The sequence below is a fragment of the Diadema antillarum genome, unplaced genomic scaffold, assembly GCF_040938485.1.
Source record: "Diadema antillarum isolate AM-2024a unplaced genomic scaffold, OU_Dant_1.0 seq00000898_RagTag, whole genome shotgun sequence".
Lineage (NCBI taxonomy): Eukaryota > Metazoa > Echinodermata > Echinoidea > Diadematoida > Diadematidae > Diadema > Diadema antillarum.
Genome location: NW_027271759.1, coordinates 99,170 through 120,049, shown reverse-complemented (window position 1 = coordinate 120,049; position 20,880 = coordinate 99,170). Strand labels below are relative to the sequence as shown.

The following is a 20,880-nucleotide window of genomic DNA, read 5'->3' as shown; positions in this document are numbered from 1 at the left end:
AGTTCAGTTATTTCTATCATACTTCTGTCTATTAAAATGTGGCATTATGTACAAGTTAAGATTTTTAATGCGTTCACTAATAAACATTCATACTTTATATACTACTTACCCTGTAATTTTCATGAGGGTTTAATTTTCGCGTATTTCACAAATCACGGCTGGACCGCGAATTCAACAACACGCGAAAATGTCGCCATAAACTAGGCTAATAGTGCACTTATGATAGCTTCAGTGTCAAATCGCGAAAACAACATCTCGCGAAAATGTCCGTGACCTCCTCATGCACGAAAATATCTGTACGCGAAAATAACAGCTTATACAGTATGTTACCTTCAATACAGATATCTTCCTGAATATCAAGAAAGCAGGCTCGAGGCCTACCAAAACAAAGCATTGCATGAATGCTGGATTCGCTTATCAAAATGCATGTGGTACGACATGTGGATTATTCTGAATAGCTCACTAGGAGGTTCTCATGGGGGAAACATCCATGCATTCCAATTACATTGTACATTCACAGACCACTTTCTGTGTAGACCTTGACTATGCATAGCAAATAAAAGTCAGAATCTTTACAGCCCAGGTTCTTTGACAAGCTTCTGTAATTTGTTTGAAATGTTTTATTGTGAAATCCACTCGATTAGGATTATTGACAAACAAGCCAGACGGATTCCTGTAATAGAAGGCGACAGCAAGAATCGGCTTCCACTGTTCTTCATTCACATTCAAGCGGAAAACGCATACCTCAAAGGAAGTTTTGTGCTTGAGAGAAAATGCTTACGATTGGCATTCTCCCAAGCATTACTAATCTAGTCAAGAAGTCCATCTAATCCCCCATATTAGCTACAGCCAATGGATCACCTGATCCTATTGAAGAAAGAGATTACCCCTCCAGGCTCTATGCCTGGGGCAAGACTGGGGACCTTGCTGCCCCTGTATGCGTGCTCCCCAACATGCTCAGCTGTGCATGGCATTCGGTAATAACGACTGGAGCAGGTTCATATGCAGTATACCATACAACAATTACCATTCTTGGGTCTGGGTCTTATCACAGTCTTATGCTTCTGAATACATTTTTTAAAACTCTTTTTCAATTCTTTTCCCACATTAATAATATTCACATCCCATGCACAACCAAACCTACTGCACTATTGTACCTTCAGTTTTACTCTAGAAGCATGTGTAGCGGTTTCCAATATCTCTGTATCTTTACTGTCTGGCTGCTGTCAATTATGCTGTCTGACAACTCAGCAGTCTGTCAACATCCACGCGAACTTTCTTTGTGCGCCGGCACACTCTCCGCCTTTGTCATCGTGCCGAGGTATGCGTATTTCACATTCCAACAGTAGTCGGATTTTCATAAACACACCCCTTGTTTTGCTGTCACGGAAACAAACTACCAATTAGTGGCGAGCTGTGCATCTTCACCAGCCAATTACCACTCTCAAAGCTCCTGTCCATGACACGTTTTCTCCGACCACGCTGTTTCATTTTCCACGCTTCCTCACTTCACGATTAGCTTTCATCCTGAGAGCACGTTCTAATCGTTGGAGTCACTCACGTCCGTATATCACGTCCGTACTTTACATTACTTCCCACGTCTTTTCACGCGGACGATACCTCGCGCTGTGGACTGTCACTTCTTACGGATTTTATACACTCAATACGGAATATTACGCTTCCTCGGATTTTACACCTCGCGATATTCGCTCCTTTTCGTATCGCGACTCGCCCTTTCTTCAGGCTCTACACTCCAACCTGGGGATATTTTCTACATAGCCGCATTCAACGCGATTCGCGTCGTTACATCGCTGCATCGGTCCTGCTAGCGTGCTGTCGGTGGTGTGCAGACTCTATCAGGGACCTCGCAGTTCTTCGACCCAGCGCTCCAGCGGTGGATTCTACCCTCGCTTGTGCTAGCCGCAGCACCCGGAGGCCACTCCACGCTGTCGCTGGATCATTTGTACATATTTATATGGGACACTGTCGTATTCGGACACCCTAAGTGCATTCGGAGTTAGTCCATATCATTTCATATCATTTCGGGAAGTGCAATACCCATTACAAGGACACTGTTCACCTCTACTGGTGCCCTGGTGCTTTCTACAGTCCATACACTACTATCATATAGTCGTCTACCATTCCTGCTGGTGGTACCTTCAGCCCTGTCGTCCTGTTTGCCATTCGGTGAGTTGTTAGGTATTACATTATAGGCCCGTACCATAATACCTACATTGGTGACCCTGACGTGATCGTATAGGGCCAACTTCACGTCTCATTCTACATTCTCACCCTTCACTTCGACGAATACAATGGCTACCACCAGCCCTCCGGCGGACGTCATAACGAACCTCACGGCGCAGGTCCTGCTGCTAACAGAGCAGCTGTTCATACTGGTAGCACGCATGGACGAACGACGGTCTCAGCGAATGTCACGCCGTTCGCAACGGAAATACCGTCCTCGTCCTCGTCAGCGGTCCAGAGGCGGCAACCGCGGCCATGGAGGCGGGCCGCGCAGTGCGCCGCGGAAGCGAACCCCTTCCCAAATCCGACACGCTGGCAGTGAGTGCTACTTCCATTGGAAGTTTGGCGACGACGCCCGGCAGTGCTGCCCACCCTGCTCGAGGCGAACAACCCCGACCACTTCCACTGCACCAGGAAAACAGCCCAGCCCCAGCCAGAGATCAGCGGCGACGAGCCCCTCTGGCAGCGACACAACTGGTCGCCGATCTCCCATTCCGGATCGACAACACCGGGCTGTCGAACACGGCACACACTCCTCGACCTTAACCGTCACCGGAGCTGAGGTCAGCGCCCCCCCTCCTTCACCCCCCAACAAGACGAAGCCCCCGCCCGCACAGCACTTACAGGCAGTGAAGCCCCCCGTCACCATTCTCGGAGAGCATTCACCCACACCCGACTTTGGCCCGCGTCGCAATCCCCGACGCAAACGGAACACCACATCCCACGCTCCCGCTCGTCCACACAACTCCACGCGTGATCCCAAGCATCTCACTCTGGAGATCAACGCCAGGAGGGAGACAGCCACGAGCGTTCCGCCCACCACACCGCGGCAGCAGCCTACGCCTGTCCCTGCCAGGAGCCCGGCGGATATACTGCCGGGCTTATATTACATTATAGGCCCGTACCATAATACGTACACGTGCAAGCTAGAGGCAATTCTCCTACTAGGGCAATCTTCCTCCAAGTCTATTTCCATACTATCCTTGTCCGAGAAGTAAAGACCCACAGAAATGAAATAAATATACAAGTTCTATTAGCAGCATTAACTTAAAAAAAAAGAAATAAAAATCAAAGAGTTGTAGTATGTATTATCAACAGAAAGGTTACAAGTTTCATTTGAGTACAGAGATGGGGGCTAGAATTTGTTTGAGTACTGTTCAAACCATTCCTTGTGTCTGCAGGACTTTTTAGGGCTTTTTACACTTGCAAATTTTTGCTTAGTCCCGTACCAACAGTGGGGCTAAGGGGGGGCCTTAGCCCCACCGTTGGTACCGGACTTTCCTTAGCCCACTTTCTGTTTACACTTGTTTTTGCCAGAGTGGGCTAGCCCCATCGATAATCCCGTACTATCTGGCCCTGCAAAATAGCAAGGTTAGCACCTCAATTGCGGTGCCAAGCAAACGAGTGTAAACAGAACAAAAAAATAATCCGGGGCTAAGCGACGAAGACGAAGTCCGACCCCCACTGACCAATCGAATCAGAAACAAGGTAATCAAGTGCTGCCAGTGCGTGCGTGTACTTGTACAGTGCACAGCATAATCATGAATATTCATGTGGTTTGGAAAGTACGGGACGAAGAAATACGAGCGTAAAAAGGTCAGTTTTCTCCTTAGCCCTGGACAATTAGAGCTTAGTACGGGATTTATTGGAGAGTGTAAAAAGCTGAAAAAAATTGGTACGGGAATAACGATAGTCCTGGGTCAGAGAAAGTATGGGGTTAAGAAACACAAGTGTAAAAAGGGCTTATGTGTCACAAGCAGACACATGGTCCACCAACACCAGGCTAAACTTGATTGTTTTGGGTATTATATTTCTGAACGGCTGTTAAAAAAAAAGAATAAAAAAAGCTGTGAATTCACTTCAGAGCAGGGAGGTGGCATACCCTTGTCAGCCAGAGGGAATTCTCCTGTCAGATACTTTGATTTGTTGACCTTCATTGTGACAGGTACCCTAAACACAAAAAGAAAAAAAAAAATCCCCTGCAATAGGCTAAAATTGGGACTTTGCAAAGGTTTGACCATGGACCCTGGGTTCATGGTATGACATTATAGTTTAACTCTTCATATGCCATGGCGGAAACCCCCTTTGTGCCACATTATTCTGAGACACTAATGGTTTCATGCTTTGAAAAAACATTATGTTTGTCAAGTCTATGTAACTTCTATAGATTTCTGTTGTTCTTGACAAGTAGTGAGTAAAGTTGTAGAGAAAATGCCAAGCTTTGCTTTGATGTATTGTTGTATGAAATATCTATGATTGTTTTTCTTTCACATGACCAGTAGCTACATTTACTGCAAAGGCATGATTTTGCACACAAAACAGTGACAGAAACTTAGAAATTACTCTCAAATCCAGCAGAGAATACCTCTTTATAATCAATCACTACATGAAATGCAAGCTTTATGTGAGAGGAACGGAAACACGAGAAACGCTTTCATTGTACCGCAGCATTTGGCGATTTAACGATGGGATTGGGCAAATTGGTGCGTTTGAGCGAAATATGCAAAGTTGGCACGCCGTCGACTGAGTCGGACGTGCGAACGTGGCACATGAAGAGTTAATACATGCACTGTAACTGATTTTTTTTTTTTCCATTCACCATGCAGACCTAGTCACGTGTATCCATGGTAGAGTCTAGAGGTAAATTAATGTTTCTTCAGTCATGACAGTCAACTTCAGAAGTGGCCTAGGATAACCCAAGTGTCACTGGACTGTTTCGGTGTACTCCGGAAGTCCTAAAGACCACCGATTTTCTTTTGTTGTATTAAATCAAAGTTCCTTTACAACAGAACAGTATAGTGTAGAAACATGATTATACAGATGATAATTTGGGGTCCTGAATTTTGATTTTGTTGTAACAAGAATTTCGTTATAACCATGTTCGTTATAATGGGACTACACTGTACCTACATTATTTGTGCCGAACAGGGCTAGCCCAGGAGCATAAGGCTGGCTTTCTTGCACCTGTTACAGGGACATTACATCAGAATTGACATCACCACCATCACTAGTAATAGAAGTAGCAGGGGGTGGAGGAGGGGAAGGAAAGAGAATACCCTTTTTGTTCATTTCGAATTTGTGTTTTGAAACAGCATTTATATTGAAGTAATTCAAGACGCAACATTGTAAAAATGCTACTTAAGGTGAAGAAAAAAAAGTGATGCACAAATCCTACCTAATACCACGGTAATTCAAATGTGAATGCACTGTTCATTGAGTTTCACACAGCTGTCACTACTGTGAAGGACCTTCGTTTCTATGGTGGAGTTATGTAGCTCCATGCCCAGGCCAGGAGAGATGAGTGTGTTCCAGCTGTGAGCTGTCTGCCTTCATGTTGACAGACCATCTGGGCTAAACTACACATGTGTAGAAGGGAGTCAGAGTAGACATTGTGGACTTTTTTAGATTGTGTGGACTCGTACGACAGCGGTCAGGCCACCCGAAAGTGCGAGCTAACTGTTCCTGGCGACTCCCATCGACGCCATAGTAAAACCATTTTAGATTTCGGTCGACGGTGAGTACGAGTTGACAGACGTAGTGACGTCATGATCGTCGTGCTAAATACAAGCTGCACACGCTGCCCGTCCTCAATCTGGGAGGACGTGAAATCCTTTGAGGACGCGTTCTCAATTCTGGCGGTGGATGTGCCAAAAAACCTGGAGCATGCACAGTATCATGAAATGACGTCATCACGGCGAAGTCCAGGTCCTGGATACAAAATCTAAAAGTCCCAGACGACGACAACAACAAATATTGGACACTCCTCAAGCAGAGCGGTCTCTTCCAACCCTTCTTCGAGCAACTTGAATCAATGAGTTTCTAAAGCTCCTTGGATTTTTCAAACTTCAAGCGAGAGTACTGAAAAGTCAATTGGAATTTAACTTTTCATTAGTAATTGTGACCCGCTACAACAAAATGATCCTAAAGTCGGGCGAGGTTGATTATTTGAAAATTGCATGATATAATCCCCTAATCTTTCTGCTTTAAATTGATATATAACACATTTTATAAAAATAATCGGCTGCGGAGATATCGATGTTTAAAAGAGAGCATGTCGAGATGTCTGGAAAATCACTGTTTCAAGAAAAGCGCCCTAAAAGTCTTCCTTTCGACGCAATCGCGATCAGGGGACACGCAAGTCAGTTTTCACCTCTGGACAATAGAAGGTAAGACCTAGCAACCCCCAAAGAGTTCATTCAAGCACATCAGCGTCGGCGGTCTCCTCACCAACCAATCAGTGACCAGGATGTGAGAAGCGGCTGAGCATAGCGCACCCCGCCCGCACGCACCAGTCGACTGGGCAGTGTGCGAGCTTCACGCTTCGGTTAGCAGCAAGCAGCAAACTGACCAATGAGATCACTCTGGTCGTTGTTAGGGGCGGAACCTATCTGTGGCGCTCAATCCAAATTTTCGAACCAGTTTCTGCTTCGTTGAAACGCCAAAAAACATGGCTCAGAAAAACACTATTTTTTGGTCTTTCCTTTGATCATTTTGCTTCAACATTTCGACAGATGATAGAAGACATGTTAGACTCCAATAATATATCAAAATTAGAAAATCGTAAGTTTTGACCAATTTTAATGCTCTGACTTCAAACTCGATTTTCACGGCTTCGACCGTGCGCGACTTTAGGACCTTTTTGTTGTAGCGGGTCACAATTTACTTAGATCAACTTTAGAAACTCTGGAGGAAGATTTGTGGTATTAATCGTATACCATCTGGAGTCAATACTTTCATTACATCCACGACAAGAAGATGAACAATAATGATTAAATTCAGAACACAATTATAACTTTGGGCAAAAATATGAAATGTCCCCTAGCTATATACTAGCCCTTGACTATTATGCAATCCAATAATTTCTTGCATAAAAGAGTGCATGTACATACATTGTAGTGTACTCTATCAACACTTTTGAAAATGACATCTACTATTTTGAATTACGTTTAAAAATTTGTGAAAACTTTTTATGTGGATAGAAAGCATGAAAGATTTGTTTGTTGAATGTGCCCATATGGCAAGGTAGAAAAGCCCTCTACTTGCTTTAATATGAAACACTGAAACAGTGCACTATCAAAAACATTGACGATATTATGATCACTGATGCAATTACCAGGTAAATTGCCATACTAACACATTGCATGGAAGAGCAAAAATAGAACGAAATTACCAGTAAAAAAATACTGAAAACTACAAACATGGAGAAGAAACAGGACCAACAGATACATGTAAGACAGGTCATGATAAATCATTTTTGTAATATCGGTACCCTAGGATTGAGCACTGATAAGATTGTCACATGTCTATGACATACATCCCTGCACACTACCTGCACAAATTTTACAAAATGTTTTCTTTCATATCTTGATGCAATAACAAGAAAAGTTGTCTTAGATTTCCTCTGCCATTTTGAGGAAACATTTTGAATAAAGGCTCATGATGAACAAAATTCAACTTAAGAGAATTCAAGTATAGACCTCGTATCCCCAACCTCAACAACTGCTAGTTTTTAGTGCAAAACATATACCCGCTTTTACTAGCATTTAATGTATCCCATTACTCAATATTCACATACAATGTAGCATGAACATATTACTATTTACATTTTAGAATGTTTAATGCATTTTAATATTCTTCCCATTGCATTCTTAGATATCATGAATACAACTGTATCTCATTAGTTTGTTTTGCTTGTTTGCTTTTTAACTCCAGCCAAAATCTGGTTCAGGACTCTGAACTACACCAGTAGATTCCACATGACCTGCACAAGCACATTCCTATCTGTATCAATTGACAAAAGCTCCCAAGTTCAATTCAGTTCCATTCAATTCAATTCATTGGGGTAGACCACAATGTTCTATTATGAAAAGTTGTAACACCTACACAATTCAGGATAACAATCAGCAAACATACTTTGCACATAAAAAAGAGACATTTACATTAATAACGAGCCCCATACAGTTGTAAGAGCAGATCAGGGAACCAAGGACTTTGAAATTTACAATTGCACTTGCAATAGAGTCAAGGAGCTACTATGTACCAATCAAATGCACATTTTCAACATTCATGTTGCATACAATGCAATGTGCAGGACATACAATGTACCCCACAAATTGCAAAGTACAACAGACCACCAAATATTGACTCTGTAGGGCATTAAAAATGACAACAGTATACAGCCTTTGTAGAACCATATGGCGTATCATATTAATGTCCTGACTGTACTGAGACTAAGCGAGTTTTCACATCATAAAAAGAAGTTCGCTGTAATCTTGCCCCTGGAGCATGTTTCAGAACATACAGTTTGTACAGTTTCTTTATTGAGAGTTATCAAGCATTCTGCCTCACAGATGAGACAAATATATTATACAATATGTAAACTCATGTATGGGAGAAACATGATTCAAGTTTGCATCAGGTTTTAAAAAAAAAAAAAGGAAATCAATATTTTGATTTACATTTAGAAACACAATTACAGACAAGTTCTTTGTGTTGAAGCGTGCAGTGTTTCTTACTCATATTAAACATTTCATATGACTACCATGAACACTCTCTGAGTGACTGGACCACCTCAAAATTTTCCATTAAACACATTCAGAATACAATATCAACAAAACACACAACTTTTACCAAAACTTGAATATCACATAATGTGTATATTCTGTGAAATATTTGTATCATATTGTACACCCAGGATTGACTAGGATGTTCTGAATATTTTCTTTTTCATCATTTTTCGTAACTTCAGCAAAAACGATCTATACAGTTGTTACAACTTATAGTGCAAGTAGGGTGCTTTCAAATACATGATATAGAGCTTTAAAGAATGTTAGATAAAGACAAACTATGTTCATAATTCCTTTACTGATTTATTTTTTGAAGACAAATCAAAATTCAACACTCTTCTTTCATTATGTAACAATGAGCAGTGAATGGGGAACAAGTTGGAACCAGCATTACAATGTGTTTACATTGTATGCAGTGTAGTCAAAGAGTAACTGCAGGCAATTAACAATAAATTTTGACACATTATGAATACAAGGCCAGTCACAGATGTTCTCATATAGCCCACACTGTATCATAGGTGCAGTGTATAATGCATGCACTGAGATGCTGATTACTTGGTGTGCATGTAAACAATAGCCTGCAATGTTTACACAATGCACCCAGGCCGAGCTCATATGGCAGGATTCCTTACCATTTGATATGCTCATCATTGGAATCATTAATCATGCTATCGAGTGAGTTAACGATCAAGATGGGGTCAGAGTCACCGAGGTGTGTTCACATATGAAAGATAATCACATCATACAGTTTACCAGAGCTCAGTATTAGCTGAACTATGTACTGTAAAACTGGTTTCTTTCGCGTACAGAAACTTTCACGGTTTCCATCGGTGCCGACTTTTTCGCGCGTGTTTAAATTCGCGGTCGGTAATGATAGCGTTGTAACAAGCGACAAGTTCAAAACATTTTCGCGTGATGTTAAATTCGCGGTTCAACCGCAAAGCGCGAAAAGCACGAAAATAAAACCACCGCGAAAGAAACCACTTTTACAGTATGCCTTTCTTTTTTTTTAATGGCTACATCAAAGACTGCATCAAATGTCAGGGGAGGGTGAATGACTATTAAAACACTGTAAATAAATTTGTGATGGCCTACATGTCGTACAAAGGAAATTTCCCGGCATACTTCAGGAACACAAGATTTAAAAATGGCTCCTAGATTAACACCATGTATGTCGAATGGAAACCCTGCCAAAAATTTCCAGCCATGCCAGCAGTGAAGATTAGAAACTAGCAACAATTCTTAAACATAATCCACAACATTTAAAAGATATTTTAGAAGTACCTGCATCTTTGCAGTTCAAAGCAAATAGTCATTTCCATACTCAAAGCTACTCCCAATGAAGCTGTGTATCTAGACAACTCATATCAAACATTGAATAGACAGTACAATCTGTACAAGCAAGTAGAGACACTGGAAATTCCTAGTTGTTGGTTTTGTGTTTTTTGTGTGTGCGGGTTTTTTTTTTTTCTATTCTATACCTATAGCTCTGGCAGGCTTTAATCAAGAAGTGAAACAAACTACTTTTTGTAAACAGGAAATGATTTGAACAGCAATGCAAAGCCTGTTAACACATTTCCAAGTAATATGAATGTTGTCTTCAATTAGTTGTATTCAGGAGCTACTCCAGGTTAAACTATTAAAATACAAACATATTTTCTCAAATTGTATGAAAAAGTTATTCCCTGCAATGCTGATGTGACTAAGATTTTACTTGACTTGCTCCTTAGAAGTCTCACTTGACCTACAGTGCATGGTCAAATAAAAAACAGATCTATTACCTACATAATTATTTCACATTTTATTAGGACTTTTCCAGATTTGTTAAAAAGACACCGAAACTATTGCTCAACTCGTGAAGCAAATTTTGTATCATATTGTCGCATCAAGTCTATAAATCAAAGCATAATATTTACCCACCCAATTTAATGGTATAGGTATTGCGATAGCAGGGTCTTGCCAACTACACTGTAGGCTGGATAACCAACCGCCTTGTTGACACTTGCCCCTGGAATGCTCACACAGTGCCTGAAAGGGTTGTTGGTCCATATTAAAAGGGATGGTACAGTATTGGTGGAGATGAAAAATGGGCTTTCACTTTTTTGCAAGATACCAAGAAAACACTTGATATGAAATAATACAGAGCATACCATTCAAAATTTATTTGATGAAAATCGAGTTTGGAATAGCTGAAACATCCAAAAACAAAGTAAAACAAAACCATCATGATAAAATGTGGGTCCCTCACTTTAATAGGATTGCTCTGTTTTGGATATATCTCAGCCCTTTCAAAATCAATTTTCATCAAATAGACATTAAAATCCTCATGGAATTACATGTACATGCTCTTTCATATCTCACAAGAGGTTTCTCACTATCTTACCAAAAAATGATAAAATTAAAAGCCTGAAGTTAAGTCTCAACCAAAACTATACCATCCCTTTAACTACCCGTTATCACCTTTCCAAATAGAATCCTAGTAGTGCATCAATGACTGGTCAAGAAGACGTTATTACAATGCATATAGCCCACCATTCATTCCAACACACTCTAAGGAAGCAGTGGTAGTTTTGTATTAAAATAATACATGTACTGCCAAAAAGACACACCCTCTAGATAATTTCACCCTCTCTACTGCTTTATAATACCACTGTCATTAGTGCCAATATTGCAGGCTACCAGGGATAGGGACAGGGCTAAACAGCAGCTGTTACTAAATTACAGATATAGTACATATGCAGTTTCCTCTCCATAAATATCTGCTGATGAATAATTTAAAACAAGTTGCGACATACATGTACTTACAGTGCAACTGACCCAAGACAAATACATCACAATATTCACAGGTACTGTCAGTAGAGAGCGAGAGATCTCATTATGCAACGTCTGATCGAGATCCCCAAGTTATCATCCTATTCTAATCAAGAAAGCCTCTGAGCAAGAGTGCAATTATTTCAATGCTAGTATTTAAAAGAAAACAAAATGTATTGCATAATGTGTAGAAGAGTATATTTTCATGTCACTGCTTACAGCACTATCACATCCTCATTGTATTATTCTAGGGAAACTTTGTTATTTCAATACCTCATGACATCAACATCAGCCAAACTAATGATGCATCTGGTGTTATTCAGTTGAATCACAAAAAAAAAAATGCTACATGTGGGTAAACAATTGACCTTTTCAAGCAATTTCAGGCACAGAATTACAGTATTGATCTTGTCTAGAATAGGTTCGACTTGAGACAGAATGATCAATAAATTTTCACTTCCTGACTAGGGGAAGCCGCATCCATTCCAGGGTGTAGTCTGGTTCAAGACCTGTCTAACTTATAGTTTTACTACACTCTTTGAAGACATTCCACTGAACATTACAGGCTCTAAAACACCTTCATCATGTCCTGCACCTTGGCTACATGAATGAATTTTGATCATTTCCAGGCTCAAAGTTTACATTAAAGTTAAAGGTAATATTATATAAATGATGGCACCATTGCTGAATTTTATAACTACATAAATTATAGTAAATGGCTAGAAACCAGACTAATCTGGGTGCCAAGTGAATGTCGACCATGCACTGTATACAGCATACAAAATATTATTTTTGGTCAAAGTTGATCACTGCATAATTGACTACAACAGCAAAATGATTACACAAGCTTTCATCGATCATCTCTTATATGAGCACAACTCAATGCTGCATCATATTTTTGCTTTTAAAAAAAGAAAAACTTATAACATTAAAACAGAGCACAGACTGTGTTATAAGTTGGCATGAAAAGTTCATAACAACACTCTGAAAAGTCAAAGGAACATTATTTGAAAGTGAATTTTACACATTTGAACACATCCCAATGGAATGAAACAGAAAGTGCTCCATGGAGGAAAGAAAAACATGCAAATCTGAAGCATATTATTCATTACTACCCAGTAAACAATACTAACTCATGACATGGCCACTGCAGTCTCTTGGTAGCCTCATGCACTGAACAATTACCAAGTTCATCAACAAAAGTACAATCTACACTGTAACTTGTAAGCTTTTGAAATGTGCATACAAAGTAAAATAAAATCACAGCATACAAAAGTAAGGAAGACAGAAATTCATAATTAAACTTGAGTGTGCACAGTAGAGTGATTTGTCTCTATGGAATATGCAGTCAATGAGGTAAAATGTATGTGGTCTGTAAAAACAGGAAGTAAGCTTTCTATTCAAATGCCATCATCCATACATAATTTGGTGAAAGGGATATATTCTTAGCTAGCAAATAATCTCTAGAGGATGACAACATTGTGTCTTTACTAGCCAAGTCTACTGTCAAATGACTTTCTATCACTACTTGATTCCCTGCATAAGTCACTGAGCTACACAGTACCATGGGTTACCTCCAGTTCAATCAATTGGAAAACATCACTTTTTGTTTTTTGTTTTTTTTTTTTGTTTCATTTCACAAGCCGGATGACTTTACAAAAATCAATATTCTAACTTCTTAAAATAAGGAACAGAATGAAGAAATGGCTGCATTTCCATTATCACATGGTGTACCTAGAGCATGCAATTATTAAAATAGGTATCACACTTTGAATTTTGCCGATCTGTCATCCATTGACTAAGCCAGCTGATTCATGTAAATACAAATTCAATAAAAAAAAATTTATACTGTGATTGCCATGGCAACCCTTAATCTTCCCTGAGGATCTTTTGACAATAATCACCAAAGAAAGAGTTAAAATATAAAGAAAATTAAACATGATTTCACTTTTCTAGCATAATGAAAGAGCACTTAAGACTAACCACTTTCAGAAAGCAGGGGGAATAATTACTGCCCATTATACAATTGTAGTATCAAGTTGATGGAATATGTGTAATTTTCATGAAAAAATGAATTTTTGTGGAATTCCCTTTATATTTTCTATATATTGTCGTCCACACATAACGTCATGAACTCTAGTAGTCTCCTCATCTAGCAGTTCCAACACTAAAACTCTAAAAACTCATATCTTTTGCATCGATTGTCCAATATTTCCTCCTGCTTTCACTGTTGTGTTCTAATGATGTTGCTGCCTTCACTCAATCCACATTTCTCTTTGGGTTTTGGTTTCCTTTAACAAGTCTTTACTACAGACTACCAGTAAGTAAAAATTGATAGTTGGGGTTCACCTTATGAGCAGGTAATGGATTGTTCACTCAGATTAATGCTTCCATTCTAATGGAAATGCAAAACAAATTACAAGAAAACAAAGTTTGACATGCTATGATAATTGATACCTCATGTGCGTGGAATTCATCGTCAAATACCGATAATGTCAATTCATTAGGCCTTCAATGTTTGTAACAACAGGAAAACAGTACTTAGGTCCTATTTCCTGAATGAAGGACCACAGGTGCACTATCAATATTTTGTGTAGCATAGTAAAAGGATAGGTATAGTACATGCTATTACTATAATTCTAATAATAATAATGATAATAATAGTTATAATAATAATAAAAATAATAGAAATAAAGTCTTAGTATAGTGGTTATTCAATATGGACAATAGAGCTGTCATAATGAACTGCAATCCTTGGTCATTATTTTCACTCAATGGACAAACTTTAGCCTGAAACAAAAACAATAAAAAAGATAATAACACACAGAATCCACACACCAAATATGACAGCAGACCATCAATTTACCAAGTTCATAATCTGCAAAATAGTCTCAATACATTGTGCATCATCATGAAACCTGAGCTTCAAAATATACCTGAAGCATGTTCATTGCTATATAAACAGGTCTAGTATGAACTATGTAAACCGAAAGTAAAACCATCACTCTAAATGTATAATGGATCAAGCAAATGACACTCCATACATGGGCAATTCAGATGTAGTGTACATGTACACATTTGACTTCCTCATCATAACTTTAATAAATCAAATGAAGTGCACACTTATCTGAAATCCTCAGTAAAGCTTAAGTCTGTTGATGAGCAATGCAGGAATATCAATTTTCCTCAATTCTTTGTTTAAAACTTATTGTAATGTTACATTAAATACTAACACCATGCAGTGGTAACAAGCAGATTGAGAAACTCCTTCAGAGTAAAAATAATGTAGAAAATCACCAACAAACTTGTCTTAGACTGTCCATCTGTAGACTCAAAGTATATGATGTCAGAAACCACCCATACAATCACAAAAATCAAATTTTGAGAGAAAATAGAAACATAATACATCAAGATTTGGGTTCTCTGCTCTTTCTCAGTTAATGCTTTGCACTTTAAAAACATAACTAATACAAAAAGTACCAAATACCTTTCATTTTAAAGGAGCATTAGTCATCAGAACCAGGGATGTCAAGTTCAAAAAAATTTTATGAGTGAGATTTTCATGACTCGGCATCGCTCGGCATCTCGGCGCGCGAATGTGCCAGCGAGCGAGGGTGTGGGAGGAGTTTTTCCCCCCTGTGGCCTCCCACGGTAGGGAGCTTTTTCAATTTTTAGCTCTTAATGGTGCGATCAGGTGCATACTTAAGTGACCATTTTTTACTTATTTTGAAAGACAAAAGGGAAATGTACCTTCAATTGCAACTATCACTTTAATCTTTTGAGCTATGCTCATTATTATAGGCCAAAGTTGCAGACTTCGCCCGATGCTTGAGAAAAATGGGTGCCATGCGTGAGATCGTGAGACGGCCCCTAAATGCTTGAGTCTCACGCAGAATGCGTGAGACTTGGTAGCTCTGCAGAACAGTTTTCAAAAATCGTCTAAACAACAAGTTCAGTTCCAGCTGATGATAATGTTCACTGCCAGCAACTGAATGAGGTCTAGAAAACCTACACTAGGTGCTGGAATTGGCTCCTTGTGTTGACGTCAGTTTTTTAGAGCAGGACTTGGTCAGAAACAGTCGGTAAAAAGAAGGGGGGAAATGCTTAACCCGGCCCAGTGACGACTATTCCCAAGTATGCTCGGGCAGGCGTTTATGGGAAATGTGAATTGTAGCAAAATCAGCCCGTCCTCAATGGATTGATTTCACTTTACACAGGCACACAAAAAAAGAAAAAAAAATGATAAATTTTATTTGTGCAAAAGGTGTTCATTCACATTTGCTGTAACCTTCCTTCATGTCTTACATTTGTTTAGTGGCCAATCTGGTGAAGAAAGAGACAATAACTCTCACTGTTTCCTGCTCACTAGCATCACTCTCAGTCAGGAATATTCAATGTTGTATTTCATCATCAGACAGAGAAGAGTTCTCACTCTGACTGTGGAACACCAAACTCTACGACAGGTACCACGGCCATCCATTTCAATCAATGACATTGACAATCGGTCCAGCTCAGCACTCAGCTCAGTGACATCACATCCGTATGGTCATGAAAAATCCCATACTGTGCAGGGATGCCAAGTTCAAAAAAAATTTATGAGTGAGATTTTCATGACTCGGCATCTCGGCGAGCGAATGTGCGCGCAAGCTAGGGTGTGGGAGGGGTCCCCCGCTGGCCTCCCACGGTAGGGAGCTTTTTCAATTTTTAGCTCTTAGCGATCAGGTGACTATTTTTTACTTATTTTGAAAGACAAAAGGAAAATGTACCTTCAATTGTAACCATCACTTTAATCCTTTGAGCTATGCTCCTTATTGTGGGCACAAATTGCAGACTTTGCTCGATGCATGAGAAAAATGGGTACCATGCGTGAGATCGGGAGACGACCCCTAAATGCTTGAGTCTCACTCAGAATGCGTGAGACTTGGTAGCTCTGACTGTGTGTCATATCAAATACTGGAGCACTGATATGTTGAATGTTTGATACTTCAGGTCAATACTGTCTGGCAAGTTCTGTAATACTTCAGACTAACTAGACCCTCGAATTCGACTAAATACACTGATGCCCAGTGATGGTTACATACATGCGGTATACTAGTGTAGAATGTATGCGCGATGTATATGCGGCCCACTCAAAATGAATGAATGCGGATACAGCGCGACGGACTGCATCAATAATTCCCCATCCCTTCTCATAAAATACAGTAAAAGGACTTGGTTTCCACTCACCTGGGTGACTAGAGGAACAAGGGTCTGCTCGATGGATTTCGTCTTGATTTCTAATCCCTTCGAGTCAAATTTGGAAGAAACATTAGCGTCGTCTGCTGTGGGCCTGGTTCCGCCTCCGGAAGCCATTTTCAATGATACACACACAACAACACACCAGCCGCTTGCTCCACTACCTAGTGTGCACTACTACACGACCTCCACCGATCAGCAGGCGCAGGCTCGGCAGTAATCCCCCACGACCGACCACTGCGTTCAGCTGTCTCTGGATTTGGGGCTTGTACACACAAGCACACACACACACACAAACAGACTCCGCGAGTAGCGGAGCGCAAGCGGGGCTGAGGTTGCGAAAGCGGCACCGTATCCACGTACGCGAGGAGAACTGTATTGCGAATGAAGCAGCCACTTCGACATACTGAGTACGTGTTATGTACAAGACGTGCGCGTACGAGTGCGAAGCAACGTAGGTGACGCTGTCCAAGAAACTTTTCGTGTTCGTTTTCTTCATAACACGCAACAACAGTTATATCAAAAAGGGAAATTTAGGATGGTATAAATCCAAGGGCGCCGGAAGCGCGGGGGGGGGGGGGGGGGGGGGGGAGCAGAGAGGGCACCCCCCCCTCTTTTTGCCCCCATGTGCCCCCCTTTAACAAACAATTAATCAATTATTATTTGAAGAAAAATGATCATAAAGGCACTTTTCTTGTCTAAAAATTGTCAATTATCTGCAAGAATCTTCAGGATTGAAGGAGGCAGAATAAAGAGAAGAAGAATTTCATAACTGACGAATGCAAAGTTTTCGCCTCTAACGGGGCACTTACACTTATAAGTAAATTTAATGTATAGATGGTAGCCTTGCCTCCTTCAACGAGCGTGCCCACTGAATCACTTTTAGTAAACCCTTCCATTTTTCATTTTCTTCTAAGCTTTCTAGGAATGTGAAAATATTTTTCATTGCTCGAACAATGCCAGTGACGTTTAAGCTATTAATGAAAACATTTCAGATTAGAACCGAGTGGTAAAGTGAAAGTGGCTCACCAATTCATGCATGCAATATTCGCAAATTGCATTAGAGAAGTATAAGCAACGGCGTAAATCCGTACGAGGAGTGGGGGGGGGGGGGGGAATTTGTCGGCGATAGTCACCATCACCACGATTACAAGCCATAACCGGACCGGCGCAGCCCTTGCCCCCCCCCCCCCCCCCCCCCCCACACACACACACATACACTTTACAGGGATCAAATGTCCCACTCTTTTCCATGCAAAGTGGGAGGGAAGGGGCACCGCGCGCAACTGCTGGCAATTACTGGTTAGCAACATCAGGAGAATGACAATAACGTCATAACGATAAATGCGAGCGAGTCGAAGCGAGCGAGCTGAAAATTTGACATTTTATACGGTCAAAAACTGCCGTTTGTAGCTATATTTTTTCGCTTTGAAAATTAAGGGGGGCGCACCGGGCACAACTGCTGGCAATTACTGGCAGCAACATCAGGAGAATGGCATGACGATTAAATGCGAGCGAGCGAAGCAAGCGAGCTTGAAAATTTTGACATTGTACAGTCCAAAAACGGCTGTTTGTAGCTATATTTTTTCGCTTTTAAAATTGAGGGGGGTGGGGATGCACCGGGCGCAACTGCTGGCAATTACTGGCAGCAACATCAGGAGAATGGCATAACGATTAAATGGGAGCGAGCGAAGCGAGCGAGGTTGAAAATTTTGACATTTTACAGTCCAAAAACTGCCATTTGTAGCTAGGCCCTATATCTTTTCGCTTTGAAAATTAAGGGGGGAGGCGCACATCAGGAGAATGACATAACGATTAAATACGAGCGAGCGGAGCGAGCGAGGTTGAAAATTTTGTACATTTTACAGTCCCAAATCTGCCGTTTGTATAACTAGCTATATTTTTTCGCTTTGAAAATTAAGGGGGGAGGCCCACCGGGCGCAACTGCTGGCAATTACTGGCAGCAACATCAGGAGAATGACATAACAATAAATGCGAGCGAGCGGAGCGAGCGAGGTTGAAAATTGTGTACATTTTACAGTCCCAAATCTGCCGTTTGTATAACTAGCTATATTTTTTCGCTTTGAAAATTAAGGGGGGGGGGAGGCCCACCGGGCGCAACTGCTGGCAATTAGCCGGCAGCAACATCAGGAGAAATGGCATGATGACAATTAAATGCAAGCGAGCGAAGCAAGCGATCTTGAAAATTTGGACATTGTACAGTCCAAAAACGGCCGTTTATAGCTATATTTTTTCGCTTAGGAAATTAAGTGGGGGCGCACAGGGCGCAAATGCTGGCAATTACTGGCAGCAACATCAGGAGAATGACATAACGATTAAATGCGAGCGAGCGGAGCGAGCGAGGTTGAAAATTTTGTACATTTTACAGTCCCAAATCTGCCGTTTGTAGCTACATTTTTTCGCTTTGAAAATAAGGGGTTGGGGCGCATCGGGCGCAACTGCTGCTGGCAATTAGCCGGCAGCAACATCAGGAGAATGGCAGGACGATTAAATGCGAGCGAGCGAAGCAAGCGAGCTTATTGGACATTGTACAGTCCCAAATGGCTGTTTGTAGCTATATTTTTCCGCTTAGGAAATTAAGGGGGTGGGGGCGCACCGGGCGCAACTGCTGGCAATTACTGGCAGCAACATCAGGAGAATGACATAACGATTAAATGCGAGTGAGCGGAGCGAGCGAGGTTGAAAATTTTGTACATTTTACAGTCCAAAAACTGCCGTTTGTAGCTACATTTTTTCACTTTGAAAATAAGGGGGGCGCACCGGGCGCAACTGCTGCTGGCAATTAGCCAGCAGCCAACATCAGGAGAATGGCATGACGAATAAATGCGAGCGAGCGAAGCAAGCGAGCTTGAAAATTTGCACATTGTACAGTCCAAAAACGGCCGTTTGTAGCTATTCTCTTAGGAAATTAAGGGGGTGGGACGCAACGGGCGCAACTGCTGGCAATTACTGGCAGCAACATCAGGAGAAAGACATAACGATTAAATGCGAGCGGAGCGAGCGAGCTTAAAAATTTTGGCATTTTACAGTCCAAAAACTGCCGTTTGTAGCTATACTTTTTTCGCTTTGGAAAGTAAGGGATGGGGGCGCACCGGGCGCAACTGCTGGCAATTACTGGCAGCAACATCAGGAGAGCGAGCTAGCTTGAAAATTTTATAGTCCTAAAACTGTCGTTTGTATAAAACGGTAGCTAAATTTTTTTCGCTTTGGAAATTAGGGGGGAGCCCGGTGCGCTCCCCCCCCCCCCCCGATCTGCCACTGGTAGTCAAGGGTGTCGGTTTATGTTCGTGATTGGGGGAGGTATGACCAGCGAGGTGGCGTCGAAGTGACCAAGCGGGGGAAGGATGTCCAAAATCTGCACTTTAGAGCATCCCCTTGTTGTTTGTGTTTGTGTGTGTGTTTGATATGCATGGAAAAGTTAGGAAATAGCCCATGCAGGTCAAGTCTTATTATTGACAATGCAAGGCATTTTAATATAGACAAGTATCAATATGTAAAGCAACACTGCAAAATCAATGATCTAGCTTTGATATAACGAAGCGTAAGGTACAAAGGTGTACATTCTACATCACATTGCGCAACATTGCAGGGACTCTTTTTTTTTTTTTTTTTTTTTTTTTTTTTTTTTTTTTTTTTTTTGCCGTTCGGATGTTTTGAGTACTTTGCGCACATCTTGCTTATATTCCGAATGCCAACCAGGAATCACGCTGAATCACTATCTTTTGTCGGCTCCGGGCTTTTTGAGCAATATTTCACAATAATATACCTTTTTAATTACTAAACCCTTTACTAAACCCTTGAATTACCTTTTTGGTAAGTCTTTTTTTTTAAACCAGCGGATGGGGGGGGGGGGGCACATGCCCCCCCCCCCCCCCCCCCGTAGTTACGCCACTGCACGCCCCTGCATGTATACGAGGGTGCATGCTTTTGCATTTTTCGAATTCAGATGAAAGTATCTCGTAAACACATTTATGATGTAATCTGGGGAAATTTCAATCCCAGA

The 20,880-nt window shown here is 41.1% G+C and overlaps 1 protein-coding gene across 2 annotated transcripts in view; it reads right to left on the bottom strand.

Annotated features, from left to right (window-relative positions):
• The window catches only part of LOC139741027 (alpha-catulin-like), a 144,427-nt gene extending 127,296 nt beyond the window's left edge, over positions 1-17,131 (bottom strand). For both annotated transcript variants that reach the window (XM_071651616.1, XM_071651617.1), the window contains exon 1: positions 16,848-17,131. In XM_071651616.1, the coding sequence (XP_071507717.1) occupies positions 16,848-16,973 (126 nt within the window). In that variant the 5' untranslated portion in view covers positions 16,974-17,131. The remainder of the gene's footprint in view (positions 1-16,847) is intronic.
• Positions 17,132-20,880: the final 3,749 nt, after the last annotated feature.